Here is a 17,261-nt window from a genome sequence, read left to right on the forward strand (position 1 = left end):
ACCTCAGTGATAACCTCATAAGCGTGGTAGAGCCTGGCTCTTTCCGCTCCCAGCTCGCTCTGCGCTCGCTCACCTTCCGTAGCAACTTGCTGCAGCTGGTCCCCGCTGGGGTGTTGTCGGGTCTGAGCAACCTTACCCGCCTGGATCTCAGCCACAACCGCCTGGTGGTTCTACTGGATCATGGCTTCCAAGACCTGCGCCGGCTTACCTCCCTAGAGGTGGGTGACAACGAACTGGTTTTCATCTCCCAAAGAGCCTTCACAGGCTTGCTAGGGCTCCAAAGTCTGACCCTGGAGCGTTCCAACCTGACCGTGGTGCCCACTGATGCCTTGGCCCACTTGCACAGCCTGGTTGAACTACAACTACGCTACCTAAGCATCAGTCTCCTCAAACCATACTCATTCAAGAGACTGTTGCGCCTCCGCCACCTGGAGATTGATCACTGGCCCTGGCTGGACACAGTGCCACCCCTATCATTGCATGGCCTCAACCTCACAACATTATACATCACCAATACCAACCTGTCTGCCTTTCCTGGTCCGGCGCTGCGCAACCTGCTCTACCTCACACACCTCAACTTGTCCTACTGCCGTATCCAGCATATACAGCAGGGAGAGCTCGGTCAACTTCCCAACCTGAAGGAGCTTCACCTGCGGGGGGCACGCCTGGCTTCCATCGAGCCCTTGGCATTCCTGGGGCTGAAGGCTTTGCGGCTACTGGACGTGTCAGAGAACCACCTGGACTCTCTGGAGAGGGGTGTGTTTGCGTCGCCGGAGGGCCTCCAGAGACTCTACCTGGGAGGCAACCCGCTGGTCTGCGACTGCCGCCTGCTCTGGCTGCTGAACGACCTCAAGCCCTCCTCTCTGCAGCTGCTGGATGTCCAGCCAGAATGCAGTGCCCCTGAGGGCCTCCAGGGAAGACTTCTGCGGGACATAAAGGAGCCCCTGGTGTCGCGGTACGTGACCTGCACCAAGCCGCGTATCGGACCTAACGCCACCCAGCTGCTGATGGCCGACGAGGGGCAGCCCGTCCACTTGAGTTGCCTGGCAGAGGGAGCACCCCGGCCTTCTGTGGTCTGGCTCACGCCCCACAGGCGCTACGTCACGGCCAAGAGCATCGGCAGGGTGGAAGTCCAGGCGAACGGCACCCTGGAGATCAAGGCGGCGGAGTTGCATGACAGCGGAGTGTACATGTGTATCGCCAGTAACGCTGCGGGCAATGCTAGCCTGTCGGCCTCTCTGGCGGTGAAGAGCTTGGGCATCAGCGACAGGTGGTTGTACAGCAACAGGAGCTCCAGCTCTGCCACAGACTCCAACAGCACATGGGGGAACGGGACGGTGCTTTATAACATGACCGTGCCCATAGACCTGAAGACCATCATCATCTCTACGGCCATGGGCTGCCTGTCCTTCCTCGGCGTGGTCATCTTCTGCTTCCTCCTCCTGTTCGCCTGGAGCCGAGGGAAAGGGCGTCACAAGAGCAACTTTGACATTGAGTACGTCCCACGCAAATCCAACGGGACGGCGGCCGAGGCCACGGAGACGAGCGGCCCGCGACGGGTCAACATGAAAATGATTTGAATCAACAAGTCGGACCAACTGGGGACAGAGCGACATCAACTACACAGTGCACACATATCAATAAAAAAATCAGTTTTCTATCATAACAGTGGATTTGTGAAAAATGAAAAAGTGATGTACCAATATAGTGGATGTTGATATGAAGGTGATATATAGTGACAACGTGGACAAATGTTAATATAAAAAAAAGTGATCAATGAAAACTGTTGATGTGTTTATATAAAATGATGTTCTCAAAACAGTACACTTAATATTATACTATAACCGACATATCAATAGGGAGTTGATCCAGTACTGCACTAGGCATGTGTTACAGTGGTGATGTGCTGAGTAATGACGTGACATCGCCGTGACATCAAGGTGAGACGGAGAAGTCACAGCAAGTGACAGGACACAACTTGGGGTTGTAGCAGCGCCATCATCGCTGCCACATGTCACGACTAAATTGTCTATACCCATCTGAGCTGCAGTAAAAACGGTGTGTGTGTGCGTGTGTGTGTGTGTGTGTGCATGCGTGTGTGTGCGTGTTGCCTTTCTTGCGTGGACAGGGACATTAAAAAGGGTAATAGGGTCCAAAGCTGTTTTCCAGGCCTTTGTATTTGTTTAGTCATTGTAACAACAGTATTGTCACTGTTGAGTTAAATAGAGAATAATCTGTTTTTATGCTAAACTCTCTCATTACAATATTCAAGAGAACTGCTGCATAACTAGGTCATATTGTTATATACTCATATTGTTCTCCTTGGAGTGAATTCACAATTAGGCAGGGAGGGACTTTTTAACGGGAACCCAAGCGACGTTTATACAATATTTACAACATGAAGTGTGAGCTTTTCACCTGACGGAGTACCTTAGGAGAAACACTGCGCACGCTTCAAGGCAAACAGCGGTGGGCAAAACGCCAGTTATTACTCAGAGAAAGCCCCCCCAACAATACGAAATTGTATGTTAAACCCATTTTTTATGATGTTATGAATCATGAGCAGATTTTCCTGCCAGCAAAATCCCTTGATATGACATAAAAGCGCCAGTCGCGTCGAGGCACCAATGCAAAGATTTAGCGGCCGATGTCCAACTTAGAGCAGGAGAAATTTAAGCTTTGCTGAGTTATGGCTTGAATTCCCCCCTCTCTCATTTGTCTTTGAACGCAGCACTTCAACCTGGCATGTCCGGACGCTCCCCAGGGCTCCGAGGGGATTCTGGGTATTTAATAGATGGCGTTTGAAAGTTGTGGTGGAATCTTCTATTGCTTTTTTGTTGTTGTTGTTGTTGTGGTTGTTGTTTTTATTTTTTATTTATTTATTTGTCAAATGTTTTAAATGTTAAAGGGGACATATTATGGAAAATGGGTTTTTGCCTAGTCTTTGTATGGATTTGACAGTATGAAGTGTTATTTAGGCGCTGAGGGGAAAATTACACAGATACTCCTTGCCGGGGTTTGAAGTCTCAAGCAGGCTGTTGAGAATTATTGCACTTTGTGATGTCATAGGAGGCTGAATTAGCTTTGATCAATCAATTAGCTGTACTTTTTGGAGCCAGGGACACTGACTACCTAATCTACTGCCCAGTTTGTAAACGTTTTTTACTCTTGGGTGTGTAGAAGCAAGACAGGAAAGAAATAATAAATACAAAATATGGTGTGTGCTACACCTACCAACACGGCATTTTCAAGAAAGTGCTGGAAAAGGAATTATTAAAATTAGATTGACTAGTTTATTTGCAAAAGACTCAACAAACATGTTCCACAGATTCAAGGAAGTTGTTCCAAATTGTTCAATTGTTGAAAAGATACACAATACGTCCCCTTTAAAAAAAATGAAAAAAAAATGAAAAGAAATTACTAAATCAAATTAAGGGCAATTATTTGTAATGCAGGGACGTGGGTGTCAACATGTGTGATCCTGTTGTGATAAAATGTTGGTTGTATAAATGTTTTCATATGACAAATTTATGGGTATATTTTCAAAAAGGAAATAAATCTTAATCATACATGTACAATTGTAGTTTCAGTATTCTAAATTCTACTTGTGAATGAAAATGCTGTAACAAAACTTATGATTGAGCATTATTGAGTTTTTCAGAGGCTCTGGTGGGCTCAATTCTGACCAAGTTCATCTCCTAGCAGTCCTTTCAACGTAGGGACACAATTTCTTTGGAACTACTTCACAAAAGAGTTGGGACATTCAGAGTGTATAGTTTGTCTAACGTCATGGTGCTTATAAGTTAGGTACTTTCTTTGTGTTAGAAGGCATCATAATTTCCATAGTGAAATTGCTCTATTTGCTATGTGTAGCATTGTGTTTCTCTGCCTGTTGCTTTCCCATATTTCATTCTTCGCCTGTGTGTCTCCTCCCTTTTCCCCCCATGGCATCCTGTTACACTGCTCTGCTCTCTCTCTCTCTCTCTCTCTATCTCTCTCTCTCTCTCTCTCTCTCTCTCTCTCTCTCTCTCTCAAACACACACACGCACGCACACACTGCCATACCCTATCTTCTTTTAGTGAAATTATGTCCTGTGAGCTTCCAACATTATTGAAAAGCCTAGGCAACAACGATGGATGCTGCTAGCTTGCCAATTTCAAAGTTAGGAAATCCCGCTCCATTGCTCTTAAGCCCTGTGGCGTCTGTGGTGCTTGGCCCATAGGTGTGTGTGTGAGTCTGAGAGCACCCAGATGGCATCTGCAGCTCTGCTCCCTCTGTTTCAGCATTAGTATAAATTAGTATAAATTAGTATAAATTTGTCTATAAGCAAGACAGGTGACCTGACACCTGAAGAAAACAAGGTGAGAAATGATGCTCAGTAAGCATCCAGCTTTTCACAACACTGTTCTTATCATAACACTGTTCTTATCACAACACTGTTAACACAACACTGTTCTTATCACAACTCTGTTACCACAACACTGTTCTTATCACAACACTGTTATCATAACACTGTTAACACATTGACCGTCTAATATAATGGTAGAGGGCCAGCAAATGTAAACAGACGTGGGGCTGTTTGTAGAGCTAAATCTATACTTTATAGTATTGCTATCTGTCCATTCTCATTGTCAATTGGGACTATAAACCGTCCCTTCAAAATGGATTAAAGAAAAAAAAATTTCATCAATACGTTCTCATTTTATAGCGCCGTGAATATAAGCGTTATACAGGATTTGGTCTAGTATATTTTCTGGGAGGCGAGATAAAGGGCTAATAGCTAATAACGTTATATCCAATGACATTTCCGTTATACAAATGCTACAGTTAAAACTCAAACTGCATATGATCTGCACAATCCTCAAGCATGTATGCATGAAGGGGGACGGGGGGCGGGGGACGTTGTTTCTTATTATTGATTACCAATAACCGTGTTCGTCTAACTAGCCACATAGGCCGATCGGATGGATGGCTATCAAAACAAGGCCCGATCGGGATGTACTTTACGTGAAAAAGATATTACCGTGGTCCGGTGGGATCCCCCTGAGCATTTCCCCGTTATCGATTGCCATCTGGTAGATCGATATGTCCATTGGCTGATGATAAATCCCCTTATTGCATGGTGAAATCTGCGATGCAGAATGTAATCCAAGGTACAGGCTACACATATAGAATCCAGCTACTGGAAACTAAAAAAAAACAAAAAGAATGCTCCCTTCAGCCACAGTGCACACTGCATTATCGCGATAGCGCCCCTAAGAGGATCTGGCCGGTATTGCACCTTCTCGAATTCAAAGAGTAGGGTAAATCTGCAGTGCCGCTCTGCAACCTTTAATAGGTTATTAAAATGGAATAAAAGCAATAACAACTTCCCACGGATATATACGTGCTTCTGTCCACAACGGGTGGAATCGAAACACGGAGATATCCGTTGTTCGTCCCCATTGTGTTAACACAACACTGTTCGTATCACAACACTGTTATCACAACACTGTTAGTACGGTCGTCAGGTGTGTTAAATACGTTCTCAGATACATTCACACCTAACTTGTTGTGAATGACATGTGTTACATTCCATTCGTAGAGGCAATTAGGCACTGTCTGTAGTCTGTGCTCAAGCAAGGGGACATTAAATGCGCATTCGCGGGAGCGAGCGCACGCGCCGGGAGCGCGCATGCACGTGGCGCCATTAGGTGCGTGCAATCCAGTTGATTTCAATAACGCACCACTGTGTATAGCCTACGGCGTAATGAATGAACGCAGTATAGGCTTATTATTCTGTATATGTATACAGACTGTACTTATACTGTACGTAGGGCAGAGCATATATATAGTATCTACTAAATCCTAATGAAACAAGTAACTAGAATATATTAAGCCTATACTGTTCATTCATTAGACACGTAGGCCATACTGGCGCACACAAGACTTGTTATGGAATATTAATGCAGTCTATTTCCACGCGATTAGCTTTAGTTCTTATTTATTTATTTATCCACTGTCATTTCAGTGTTGGTGTATAGGCTATATAGTGTATTTCAATATAAGTTTAATTGATTAATGATATATTGGAAGGAATGCAGGTTTATATCAAACAAAGGTCTGTCCCATTGTATACCTTTAAAACAGATATGTAACAAATAAGAAATACAAATTCCACAGAAGGCATTAAATAATTATTATTTTCAATCATTTCACAATAATTGCATAATTGTGTTTGAATATCTGAGTAATTAAAGTAATTATACATTTGTCCAAAATAGCTGGTTCAGATAGGGTTAATCCAGCTGCCCTGTGATCAGATGAATCCATATTATTTATTTTTCCGACATCAAATGCGTAATTTCTTATCGTACAAATATTGTCATATTTATTTTAATTATGATTAAGTAATTCATTCCAAGGAGGCCTGTAGCGTTGACATGAAGGAATCACTATGAGAACACAGTCTGTCAAGTTAATAAAATGTTCAATTAGTCAATCAATCATAAGTGTGCTCCTCAGAGTCAGCACTCTTAAATCTGCTCTCAGCCATGCTCAAATCTGATCTCTGATTTGGGGAATCGCGCTACCAGCCCTAATATTATGTCTTAAATGGGCAGAAATCTGCCTAAGAAGAAATGTTTGGTCGTAAATCCGTTCGGGAATGAGACCCACTGTTCTTATCACAACACTGTTCTTATCACAACACTGTTCTTAACACAACACTGTTCTTAACACAACACTGGTCTTATCATAACACTGTTCTTAACACAACACTGTTAACACAGCACTGTTATCACAACATTGGGTCTCATTCCCGAAAATCTTTCAAAGAGTTATTCTGGAAGGCTTATCTTGGAACCACTGAGACAGAATCAATGACAAGTTCACTCTGAGTCCTGAACGTGCTGGTAATATGTCTTAAGTGGCTGAAACGGTCGCACAAATCATATGATCTGATATCTGCTTGGAGAATGGCATTCTTTCTTAAATTCGAAACGTGCATTCCCGTTCAGGTAATTTGCATTCAAAACAACGCCTCCAGAGCTCATTATAAGGCAACTAGTGACGCAGCTGTGTGAAAATGGAATGGCGGAAGTGCTTTGTGAGTCTTGCGAGCCATCAAAACTAGATTAGATTAATGTATTGGCATCATATACAGCTCGTGGTACACCTACCGCAGCGTGCGCGCACACACACACACACGCGCGCACAGTACTGTATATGAATGAATGAATGAAATATAATATATATAGCCTACGGCGGGCGTAATGAATGAACGCAGTATGGCTTATTATTCCATAATTAAGCCTATACTGTTCATTCGTAGGCGCACACAATACTTGTTATGGAATATTAATGCAGTCTATTTCCACCGATTAGCTTTAGTTCTTATTTATTTATCCACTGTCATTTCAGTGTTGGTGTATAGGCTATATAGTGTATTTCAATATAAGTTTAATTGATTAATGATATATTCGAAGGAATGCAGGTTTATAGCTATATCAACCCCCTCCAATGTACAGTAAATGACCAAGTATGGTTGTCAATATTCCAATGTACAGTTTTGCTTGTACAGTGTAAGTCTATCCCCCACCCACCCCTCCTACCCAACCTCCTCCAACAGTTTCTACATCAAATGTACTCTCTTTTCTGGACTCTTTTTGTATCACAAACAGTACTGTATTTGCAAATCTGGTATGTCATAAATGTATAGATGTAGCAGTACTGTCTATCTGTGTCGTGTGTGTCATATATGTTATGATGAATTGAAAATGGGGGACCCTGATGTAAACAAGACGAAAGTCTTTCTCTGGTCTGCATCCCCTTAACAATTGTATGTAATTGAGCTGTACTGTACTGTACCCATTCTGCAATCTGTTAATAAAGTTTTCAATCAATCAATCAATCAAACAAAGGTCTGTCCCATTGTATACTAATCAATGGGATACATTGCATGTTGACCAACTTGACCTGCATTCTTTCAAATGTATATAATTAATCATTAAAACAGATGTGTAACAAATGAGAAATACAAATTCCACAGAAGGCATTAAATAATTATTATTTTCAATCATTTCACAATAATTGCATAATTGTGTTTGAATATCTGAGTAATTAAAGTAATTATACATTTGTCCAAAATAGCTGGTTCAGATATGGTTAAGCAGCTGCCCTGTGATCAGATGAATCCATATTATTTATTTTTCCGACATCAAATGCGTAATTTCTTATCGTACAAATATTGTCATATTTATTTTAATTATGATTAAGTAATTAATTCCAAGGAGGCCTGTAGCGTTGACGTGAAGGAATCACTATGAGAACACAGTCTGTCAAGTTAATACAAATTTTAATTAGTCAATCAATCATAAGACTGCTCTTCAGCACTCTTAAATCTGCTCTCAGCCACGATCAAATCTGATCTCAGGAAAATGTGGGGACTCCCGCTCCCAGCCCTAATATGTCTTAAATGGGCCGAAATCTGGCTAAGACGAAATTGTGGGTCGTAAATTCGTTCGAGATTGAGACCCACTGTTCTTATCACAGCACAGTGGTCTCATTCTCCAAGGACTTATGACAAAAAGGGCTTTCTCTTAGGGCCATTTGAATATTATAATATATTGTCTATATTCATGTCTTGCCCGAAAAGGTCTCAAATGGCCCTAAGAGAAAGCCCTTTTTGTCGTAAGTCCGTTGGAGAATGAGACTGATATCACAACACTGTTCTTAACAGAACATTGCTTTTAACACAACACAGTTCTTAACATAAACTGTTTTTAACACAACACAGTTCTTAACACAACCACTCAACAACCTTCTGCACCGTCTCATCTGATGTCCACTTGTAATGTAAATGATGTATCCCACTCCAACAACAGAAGGCTTTTTGATCGCTCTCGATGCTGTCACGATAACCGAACACAGAACTCCTATATTTGGTGTGTGAACGCACACAGGGAACATTCAGGCAGCTACTATGGCTGGATGAAGGCAAGATCAAAGTCATCACCGATGGGCTTGTACTTTTGCTGCGATTTCCCCCTTGCCTGGGAAAGGGGACCTGCTGTAAACAATAGAGACACTTATCACATGGCTCCATTGCTGTCTCGTTTCCTCAGGCTCCATCTCTCTTAGATGAAGAGGATTCACTAATCAGAGCTTTAATGATTGCGGCTGACGCAGGTGCCTCACAGTCTGGAATTCATGTGAGACTGTTAAAAGCTCTCTAGTGTTCTGGAGTGGAAATCATATTGTTAGAATTTCATCATTGATGAAGCAAAGACACTGTGCCAACACAAGCATTTTATATATCATATCATATTATGATGACATTTGGGGAGATGGCTTCACAAAGGACGCAATGCATGGGTGTTCTCTGACAAACCTTAAAGGAACACGCCAACTTTGATAAAAAGAATTGCCAAACCACTGCTGCCTGCATGGGCACAGTGATTTCATCACCTCAAAAGCCCAGTTTTTCAAAAAGCAACAGGGCTTTTGAGGTGATGAAATCACTGTGCCCAGGCAGCAGTGGTTCGGCAAAGAAAATTTCCGAGTATATCTGCTTAGAAAACGAAAGTGTTAATTTTTTTTCTCTCCATATGGTAAATACACAGGTCACAACATGTTTACATGCAGGAACGTTTTGGAGTTGTATTTGGAGTGTATTTCGTGACTGTTGGGAACTAGACTACACTGGCACACCTACTTCCAGTGAATGGCGCTAAGCCTAGGCTAACGGTGTGGCCAGGGGTGCAGTCGTAATATCAGAACTGCCTGGATGCCACGTGCACGCGCGCTCCCGTGCACGCGCATACATGTTCCCTCGCGTGTGCACAGACCAGCTCAAGCAAACCCCCCACAGGGCTTGTATTTTGGTCTTGCACTTCTCTTTCTTTGTTATGCTATACAAAGACTAGGTGATAAGTGCCGGGTACTTGGCGCACGGCGCGACAGTAGAGTGAAAGTTGTGAACGCATTTTTGTGTGCGCGCGCGTGCACATCCGTGCGCGCACTTCTGCTCAGCAAACTGCTAGGACGGCGTGGTACCGAGTGGTACCACCACTGCATCACTGGGTGTGGCTGTTCCCTAAGCCGCATGCACAGAGAAGAAAAGGGTATGTATCTGCTTGTCTAACTCCAGGGTAGATAGCAAATAAGCTAATTTCCCAAAAAGTTGGCGTGTTCCTTTAATGAAAAGTAAAAGGTCACACTAATTAATTATTGTCATTGAAAATTAAATGATTTGAATGCAAATTTTTCTGGAAGTCGTTATCATGACAACCAAGGTGACATAATGTGTCATAAAGACATGTCATAGCAGACTTGTCATCATCAAATATAAGGGAATAATCTTGTTGTATGTGTTATCATCACATTGCATCATCATTGAGGTTAACATTTACCATCATAAGCAGGAGCAGTTAGAGGTTAAATATCTTGCTCAAGGACTCTTCGACATACTGTCGGGATTCCAGGAGAATACCTTGAGAATACCTTGCCTTTGGTTAAATCATGTTTTATGTGGTTTTATGACCAGTGACTGGATTACAGTATGGGGGACGACCAGTTTCTTAGTACGTTTTGAACTGGGAAAGAGTACCGTAAAACTTCAAATAAAAGCAGAATCCCAAATAGACGCCTGTCCCAAATAAAGGCGGGGTTTTGACTTGATCTTGATATCTTTCTCTACACATATTTTTCATCTGGACGCTATTTTTGTTAACTGTACTTTTAATGTACATGTTATGTGGCTTCACCTTCTGAGCCACCACTATGCCAGCAATGTCTTTATTTAATCACATTATTTCTGTCATTCAGCAGGTTACCATCAATCTTGTTATCCATGAGAATCACTGCATTAATTAAGTCTTATCAGCCATCTTTTCCTAAGCACCACTGGGGATCTGGTGCAGTGTTAATAATGAAATAATCCACAGGATTAGTAGATGAATACCCAGTACTTTCTTTGTTTTATTTACACACTTTACACTGCTCAGTGCTGCGGGTTCAGAGATCCTCTGACTGCGGCGGACCACACATCATCAATGCCCAGTTAAGTGCCCTCTTATTAACTTGCATGTATAGGGTTGGATATTTAACTGTGTGTGAACAGCAAGCCAAGGATCAAGGTTTTTTCCTCCACCAGCAGGATTACTTCTAGCTGGAACCAATGGGGGATTCGTCCAAATTTCACAGAGATTTTTATGTCGACAGACCTGTGTTGTTTTGGCTGTCTGCCCGGTGTGTCTATATTTGGGTCAACTGTGGCAGTGTTGGCCACTATTTGCACCACCAGGTCAGTGGCATTCATTTTAAATTCCTTTCCCCAGTCATTAGCTGTCTCCCCGTGTCTGCATCTTCCCTGCCCCGTTTTCCCGCTTCTTGTGTTTTTAATGTAGGTAAGTGTATTTGTGACAGGTAGTATATTTTAGTTCCCCAGTGTCTTTACCATCCCTTGTGTCTGCTTGCAGCATCCACATTGGTCCGTAGGGTGTAGGGGCGCTTCCAGGTTGAAAAAACCCTCAGCACGGAACTAGGCAAAATCTGCATATGGCTCGCTGATAACAAACTATCATTACACATGGGCAAAACAGAGTCCATTCTCTTCGGTTCAAATAACAAACTCAGCAAGACCGACGGATTCTCAGTTACAGTGGGTGACAATATTGTCACAAGGAAAGACGAAATTACCTACCTGGGTTCCATCCTAGAGGCAAATCTTTCATGTGACAAAATGGCATCCAATGTAATAAAAAAAGTCAACCAACGAACTAGATTCTTGTACCGGATCTCCTCTCTGGTAAACAAGAATACCCTGAAGACTCTGGCAGGAGCACTCATTCAAGGGTACTATGACTATGCGTGCACCTCATGGTACCAAAGCACCTCAAAGGCGCTTAAAACAAAATTACAAACATCACAAAACAAACTGGTCAGACTACTACTTGACCTGAACCCCAGAACCCACCTCACCCCTGCCCACTTTGACAACCTAGGATGGCTTAGAGTAGACAACAGAGTACAGCAACTTGCAATGGGCCTGGTCTACAAGATACACTATACGACCGGGGTGCCCATGTACATGTCAAAATACTTCCCAAAGGTCAGTGAATACCACAACCACTACACCAGAGGAAGCTCAACAAATCATGTTAAACCCAGATTCGGCTCAAACAAGGGACTAAACACGTTTCGCAATTACCCAAAGCTGTAAAGGAATGTGAATCCCTGCCCACATTCAAAACCGCTCTTAAAGAGCACCTACGGGAGGCTGCAATTCGAAACTGGCCACCGTAAATGCCCAAAACCCCCACCACCTCCTAATAGACAGTCTCCTCCCCACCGCATGTATATATTCCCTCCCCGCCGTATGTATATTTCCCTCCCACCCACCCACCCCCTCCTAATGTACAGTCCCCTCCCCATCATATGTATATACTCTGTCAGGATCTAGGGGTAACAGTACTGTATATTTGAATACCGCTTATGTCACAAATGTATCAGTACTAAATACCTATATGTCCCTATGCCATAAATGTCATGTATGTTGTGTATGTCATAAATGTCTATATGAATTGAAAATGGGAGACCCTGATGGAAACAAGACAAACGTCTTTCTCAGGTCTGCATCCCCTTAACAATTGTATGTATTGAGCCGTACTGTATTGTACCCATTCTGCAATCTGTTAAATAAAGTTTTCATTCATTCATTCATTCATTCCATTGGCCGTCACAGCAGTACCCGGAACCCCATTCAGACATCAAGCAGAGCTTCATTGTGCATGCCATTATGTAACCATGGGCATTCCTTTGAGTGCATGTTTAGTGCATGTTCTGAGGTCTCCTGACACCCTTTCTGCACCAGCGCTTGGCTGCTGGCAAGCAGAAGTGTTGGTTAGGAGATTTCCGCCCTCAAATACCCTATTCAATTATTTTAAAATGTAATTTCCAAATAAATATTTACCTCTGTTATACCTTCACCTGCTCTATTACTCTATGCGAAAGTACGAAACCTAGTCTAATTTCTTCCACTGTACTAGAGGTTGAGGAAAACATCAAGGAGGAACTTTAAGAATTTGTACTATTCATTATTCCAACGCTCTAAGACAGTCCAAATATATTATTGAACATGAACAAAAAACAAGAGCGCTAAAAGTCACATTTGTGATGTCATCAGGTATAAAGTCTGAAGCTGTACCATTTACATTTAGTAGTTTAGCTGATGTTTTTATCCAAAGCGACTTACAAATTCAGCTTTCTGACTTTCAAGTCAGCAAGACGGCAGTAAGAGTAAGTGGTATTGTTCATCTAGCAATGCCGAGCTTGAGTGCTACATTCTGTGTGCATAATATTACTATAGCATAGTAATAGTAGGTAGTAGTGTAGACATAGTAGCATAGTTATGAGGATTGGTACAATACCGCACGCTTCCAGGTACCAATTGCCCTCACTCACCTGAAGTGAGTTTCAAATCAGCTTGGTGGAGCCCTTATATACTCTGGGGTTCTGTACGTTCTGTGTCGGGTCGTTTTGACTTACCACTAGCTGCTGCTTGTTTCCTCCCGTGTTGTTCCCCGTCTGTTCTCCAGAACGTCTTTGGAAGTCGCCGCTGTTTGCTCCTCTCTGCCATCCGTTGGATCTGTGCCTCGTAGCCCGCTTTGCGCAATTGCGCCTTGGTGAGTTTTTGGAAACGTACTTTTTTGGATGCTCTGTTTTTTCCTCGCATTTTCCTGGACTCGGGACCTTTCTGTTTTTTGTGTGTTTTGGTAAACACTGAAGATGTGTCGCTTGTGTTAGTACTGGACTCAGCTAAATAATACTGGACTGCCTCGTATTCCATACGCTCGTTTATTGACATTCTCTCTCTCTCTGTTCCTCCCCGAGTTGGATCTCTGTTTCCTCCCCGAGTGGATGTCCAAGTAGCTGCAGAGCCGCAGAGTCAGAGGCTCAACGCCACAGTGCCGTCTCTGCTCTGAGCCGAGCTGCAGAGCCTACTCTGCCCAAGGACATTCTCCCCTTGTGCTTTTTGTTGTTTTTGCTCTTCTCTGTTTTGGAAATAAATACGCCCTGGTTTTTGGCTAACTCTGAACTACCTGTCTGTGCCGTGCTGTTGTGGTTGTTTACAAACCATAACAATAGTAGCCTACATAATAGTAGAAGACAGTAAGAAGGTTCATTCTTTTTTATTCAGATATTGATTGAAAAAGTGTGTTGAAAGAGTGTGCTCCATAGACAATGAATTTGGAAAGATGCGAAAGATAACAGTGCGAGCACCCAGGGGAATGTTCTGAGTATTAGGGCTTGGCGGTAGGGTCTAAAATGTCAAGTGTTTTTTACCCATAAAAAGGCAAAAAGCAGGAATTATGTATTTATTCACAGAATTGACATGAAAGCTCATCAGATTCTTTAGTGTGCATCACAAACTGGCCAATTGTACATGAAACAATGTACAACAAATTGCATAGTGTCTCTTTAACACACACTGATTGCAACTTGATTATTTTTAACTATTGATTATGTCTCCAACAGAAAACTTTGTTACCATCTGCAATAAAAACATATATACATGTTATGGTTTGGATAGGACCCAGGTGCAGTGTAGAACAGACACGACGAGAGACAGTTGTAGGTTCTCGAATTTGAGCACTGCTCCTTTAATTCGAGTACTTGTAGATCAAAAATCAAAGGGAGAGAGCAAGTCTCCAAAACATGCTAAATGCATTATAATAATGAACACAGTAAACTATACAATAAAAGCGAAAAGAAAGGGGAGAAAGCAAGTCTCCAAAAACGCACTAAATAATAAACACGTCGCATATACTTGCAGTAGGAAACACTTTAAATAATGGATGCAATAAACGGCAATCATAATGACATGGCGACTCAGACAAAATAGCAAAACAAGGTTCTATATCATGCTAGCTTCCGCTCAGCGTCATATTGCACATATCTCGCTCCAGTGTATATGCACTGAATAAAATGTCAAAATGTACCTTTACATACCAACATCCGTTTGACCACACCCCCATCTGCTACCTACATAAGCAGGGGTGGGGCCACACACTCATCTCCTTCTCAAATTTCACCCCAATAGGAAGTGCCTGTATACCAATCACTTGAAATGGGAAAGAAAGTATTTAGCTGAAGAGAGGAAAACAGAAGACAAGGAGATACGTTGACATTATATCTTTATTTTCTCTCTCACTATTTTCGAGAATCTTCGTCACTGGAGTGTCTGGAAGATGATGATCATTCTGACCTCCACCGGCTTTTTCGTATTAGGGGCTCGCGCCGCTGATATACTCCCCACCTGCAGTCCTCCTTGCTGCGGCTGGATAGGTATTGAACCTCCGGTCATACAGCTGGACTGTGGGAGGCACCGGCTGTTGTGAGAAACTGGTTGCTTCCGAGCTGGGTGAGTAATGTTTTGCTTGCGAGCACTAGTTGTCTGTTAATGCTATGGGGGTTAGCTGACAATTTTACGAAGGCCGGCCCCAGATTGGGGTCCTCTGCTCGGCTTCTTAAGCGGCGGACGGAGGATTTTGGTCTGACGCCCATGATGGTCAACCTAGTGGGCCGCAACCTGGTTGAACCCGGGATTCTCTGGACAAGCGGATGCTTCTCTGTCCCGTGCAGGCCCCATCTTTCACATGAATGTGGAAGTAAACCCTAAAGCACGAGGAAAAGTGGGCATGGATCTTCTTTATCGGTAGTTCCATGCTCAAGTCGGCTGCAGCCCGGATGGGAATTGAGCCGACTCCGCTGCATGTCTGGTAAATCACAGTTGAAAACTGTGTTTGACATTTCTTTTTCTCTGCTCTCTTAGGATGAGGGGGGACTCAGGCGGCGGCCTGTCTGAAGTGTGGCTTATTATGTCGTTGTGTACAGTTCAGGTGATAGCTGCTTAGCTGGCGTGCTAGTTTGTGGCCTACTGTTGTTAGCCAGTCAGCTGTTAGCTGCGGCGCTAGCTCGTTGTGTTCACTAGGCTAGGAAACGTTAGCTTGTTGCTATCAGTCGGGCGGCTGTTAGCTTAATGCTACACTGTTGAACGTTACTGTGACTATAACATGCCTTAAACACTCTGACTACGATGTCATCTTTGACAGAGGATGTTAGTCGACGCTACACCCGGGTGCCATGCCAGCGAGGACTTCGTCAACATGGAGAACACCGGCTGGGTGGCGTAGCGGACATTACCCTCGTCACCAACGCAGGAGATGCCGGGTTCGACTCGGTGTCCCGTTAACCAGTGTTGCAGTCCTCTCGGCCTGCACTCAGGGTGAAGGTAGGAGTCCTGACCGGACTTTAAACACTTCTTCTTTTCTTCCCTTCTAAATGTTTTGTAATAACGATGTTTTCAAAACGTGTGTTGCTGCAATACATTGAGGATACGATGCGTGTTGTGTGTGAATTGTCTTGTCACTGGTATAGCTTCTCTCTCCATAGAAAATCTGCGTTGTTTTTTACATGTGTAAAAATGAACTGGTTAGTTGTGATGAGAACATGTGTGTTCATGTAACGTTTGTAACGTGGGTGAACTCACAACTAAGAGGGTTAATTAACCTGTGAAGCTATGCTTAGGGACATGTGATTGAGGAATGAATCTTTTTCTCAGCCTGTGATGACAATGAACAGCATGTTCACATATTAACAGGGGTACCTGTTCAACCTGGTCGTATCAAGGGTAAGGTAGGAGGGGTGACCCCCCCGGTTTCCCTGGGGCTTCCCCCCCTCCTCTCAGACATGTTTGTTTACAATATATTGTGTCACTGTGTTTGTGGGGATACGATGTAACCCTCAGCTTAAGTTGCTGGGGTTGTGCTTCCGCTTGAGAAACTATTCTTTTCCTAAAGAAAAGGTTGTTTGGTCACTTATCATGTGTGCTTAGCAAGGCCTGTGGCCAATACGTAATCAAGGACTTATGTCTCTCTCGTTATGAACTTTTGCCATTTTTTGTTGTGATGAAGGGTTGTGTGTGTCGTTGAGATCTACAACTGGGTTAGGTTTGGCCCACAGAAGCACATGTGTAAGTCTGGTACCGGGGCTCTTAAAGGGGCCCTCTCTGTTCTGTGTTTTTTCCTTAGTAAAACTCAGATAGCAGGTTAGCACATGAGCTATGTGAAGCTGTTAGATGCTTCATGTAGCATGCTATGACTGGGTCATGCTCTACTTTGTCATTACATCGTATCAGGGGTGAGGGGTCGTAAAGGGATGAACTGGTAAACCTTTCCTCCCCTTTTCTGATTGGTCAGGGGTTAAAACCCCCTGTCCT

The 17,261-nt window shown here is 43.2% G+C and overlaps 1 protein-coding gene across 1 annotated transcript in view; it reads left to right on the forward strand.

Moving 5' to 3' along the window:
• Nucleotides 1–1,580, forward strand: part of lingo2b (leucine rich repeat and Ig domain containing 2b) — a gene marked incomplete at both ends in the record, with an annotated part of 1,869 nt that extends 289 nt beyond the window's left edge. The window contains one exon of the mRNA XM_084309635.1: nucleotides 1–1,580. This exon is cut by the window's left edge and continues 289 nt beyond it. Within this exon, the coding sequence (XP_084165761.1) occupies nucleotides 1–1,580 (1,580 nt within the window).
• Between the last annotated feature and the right edge of the window lie 15,681 nt (nucleotides 1,581–17,261).

Source organism: Notolepis coatsorum (assembly GCF_963971535.1).
Source record: "Notolepis coatsorum genome assembly, chromosome: 3".
Taxonomy (NCBI): Eukaryota; Metazoa; Chordata; class Actinopteri; order Aulopiformes; family Paralepididae; genus Notolepis; species Notolepis coatsorum.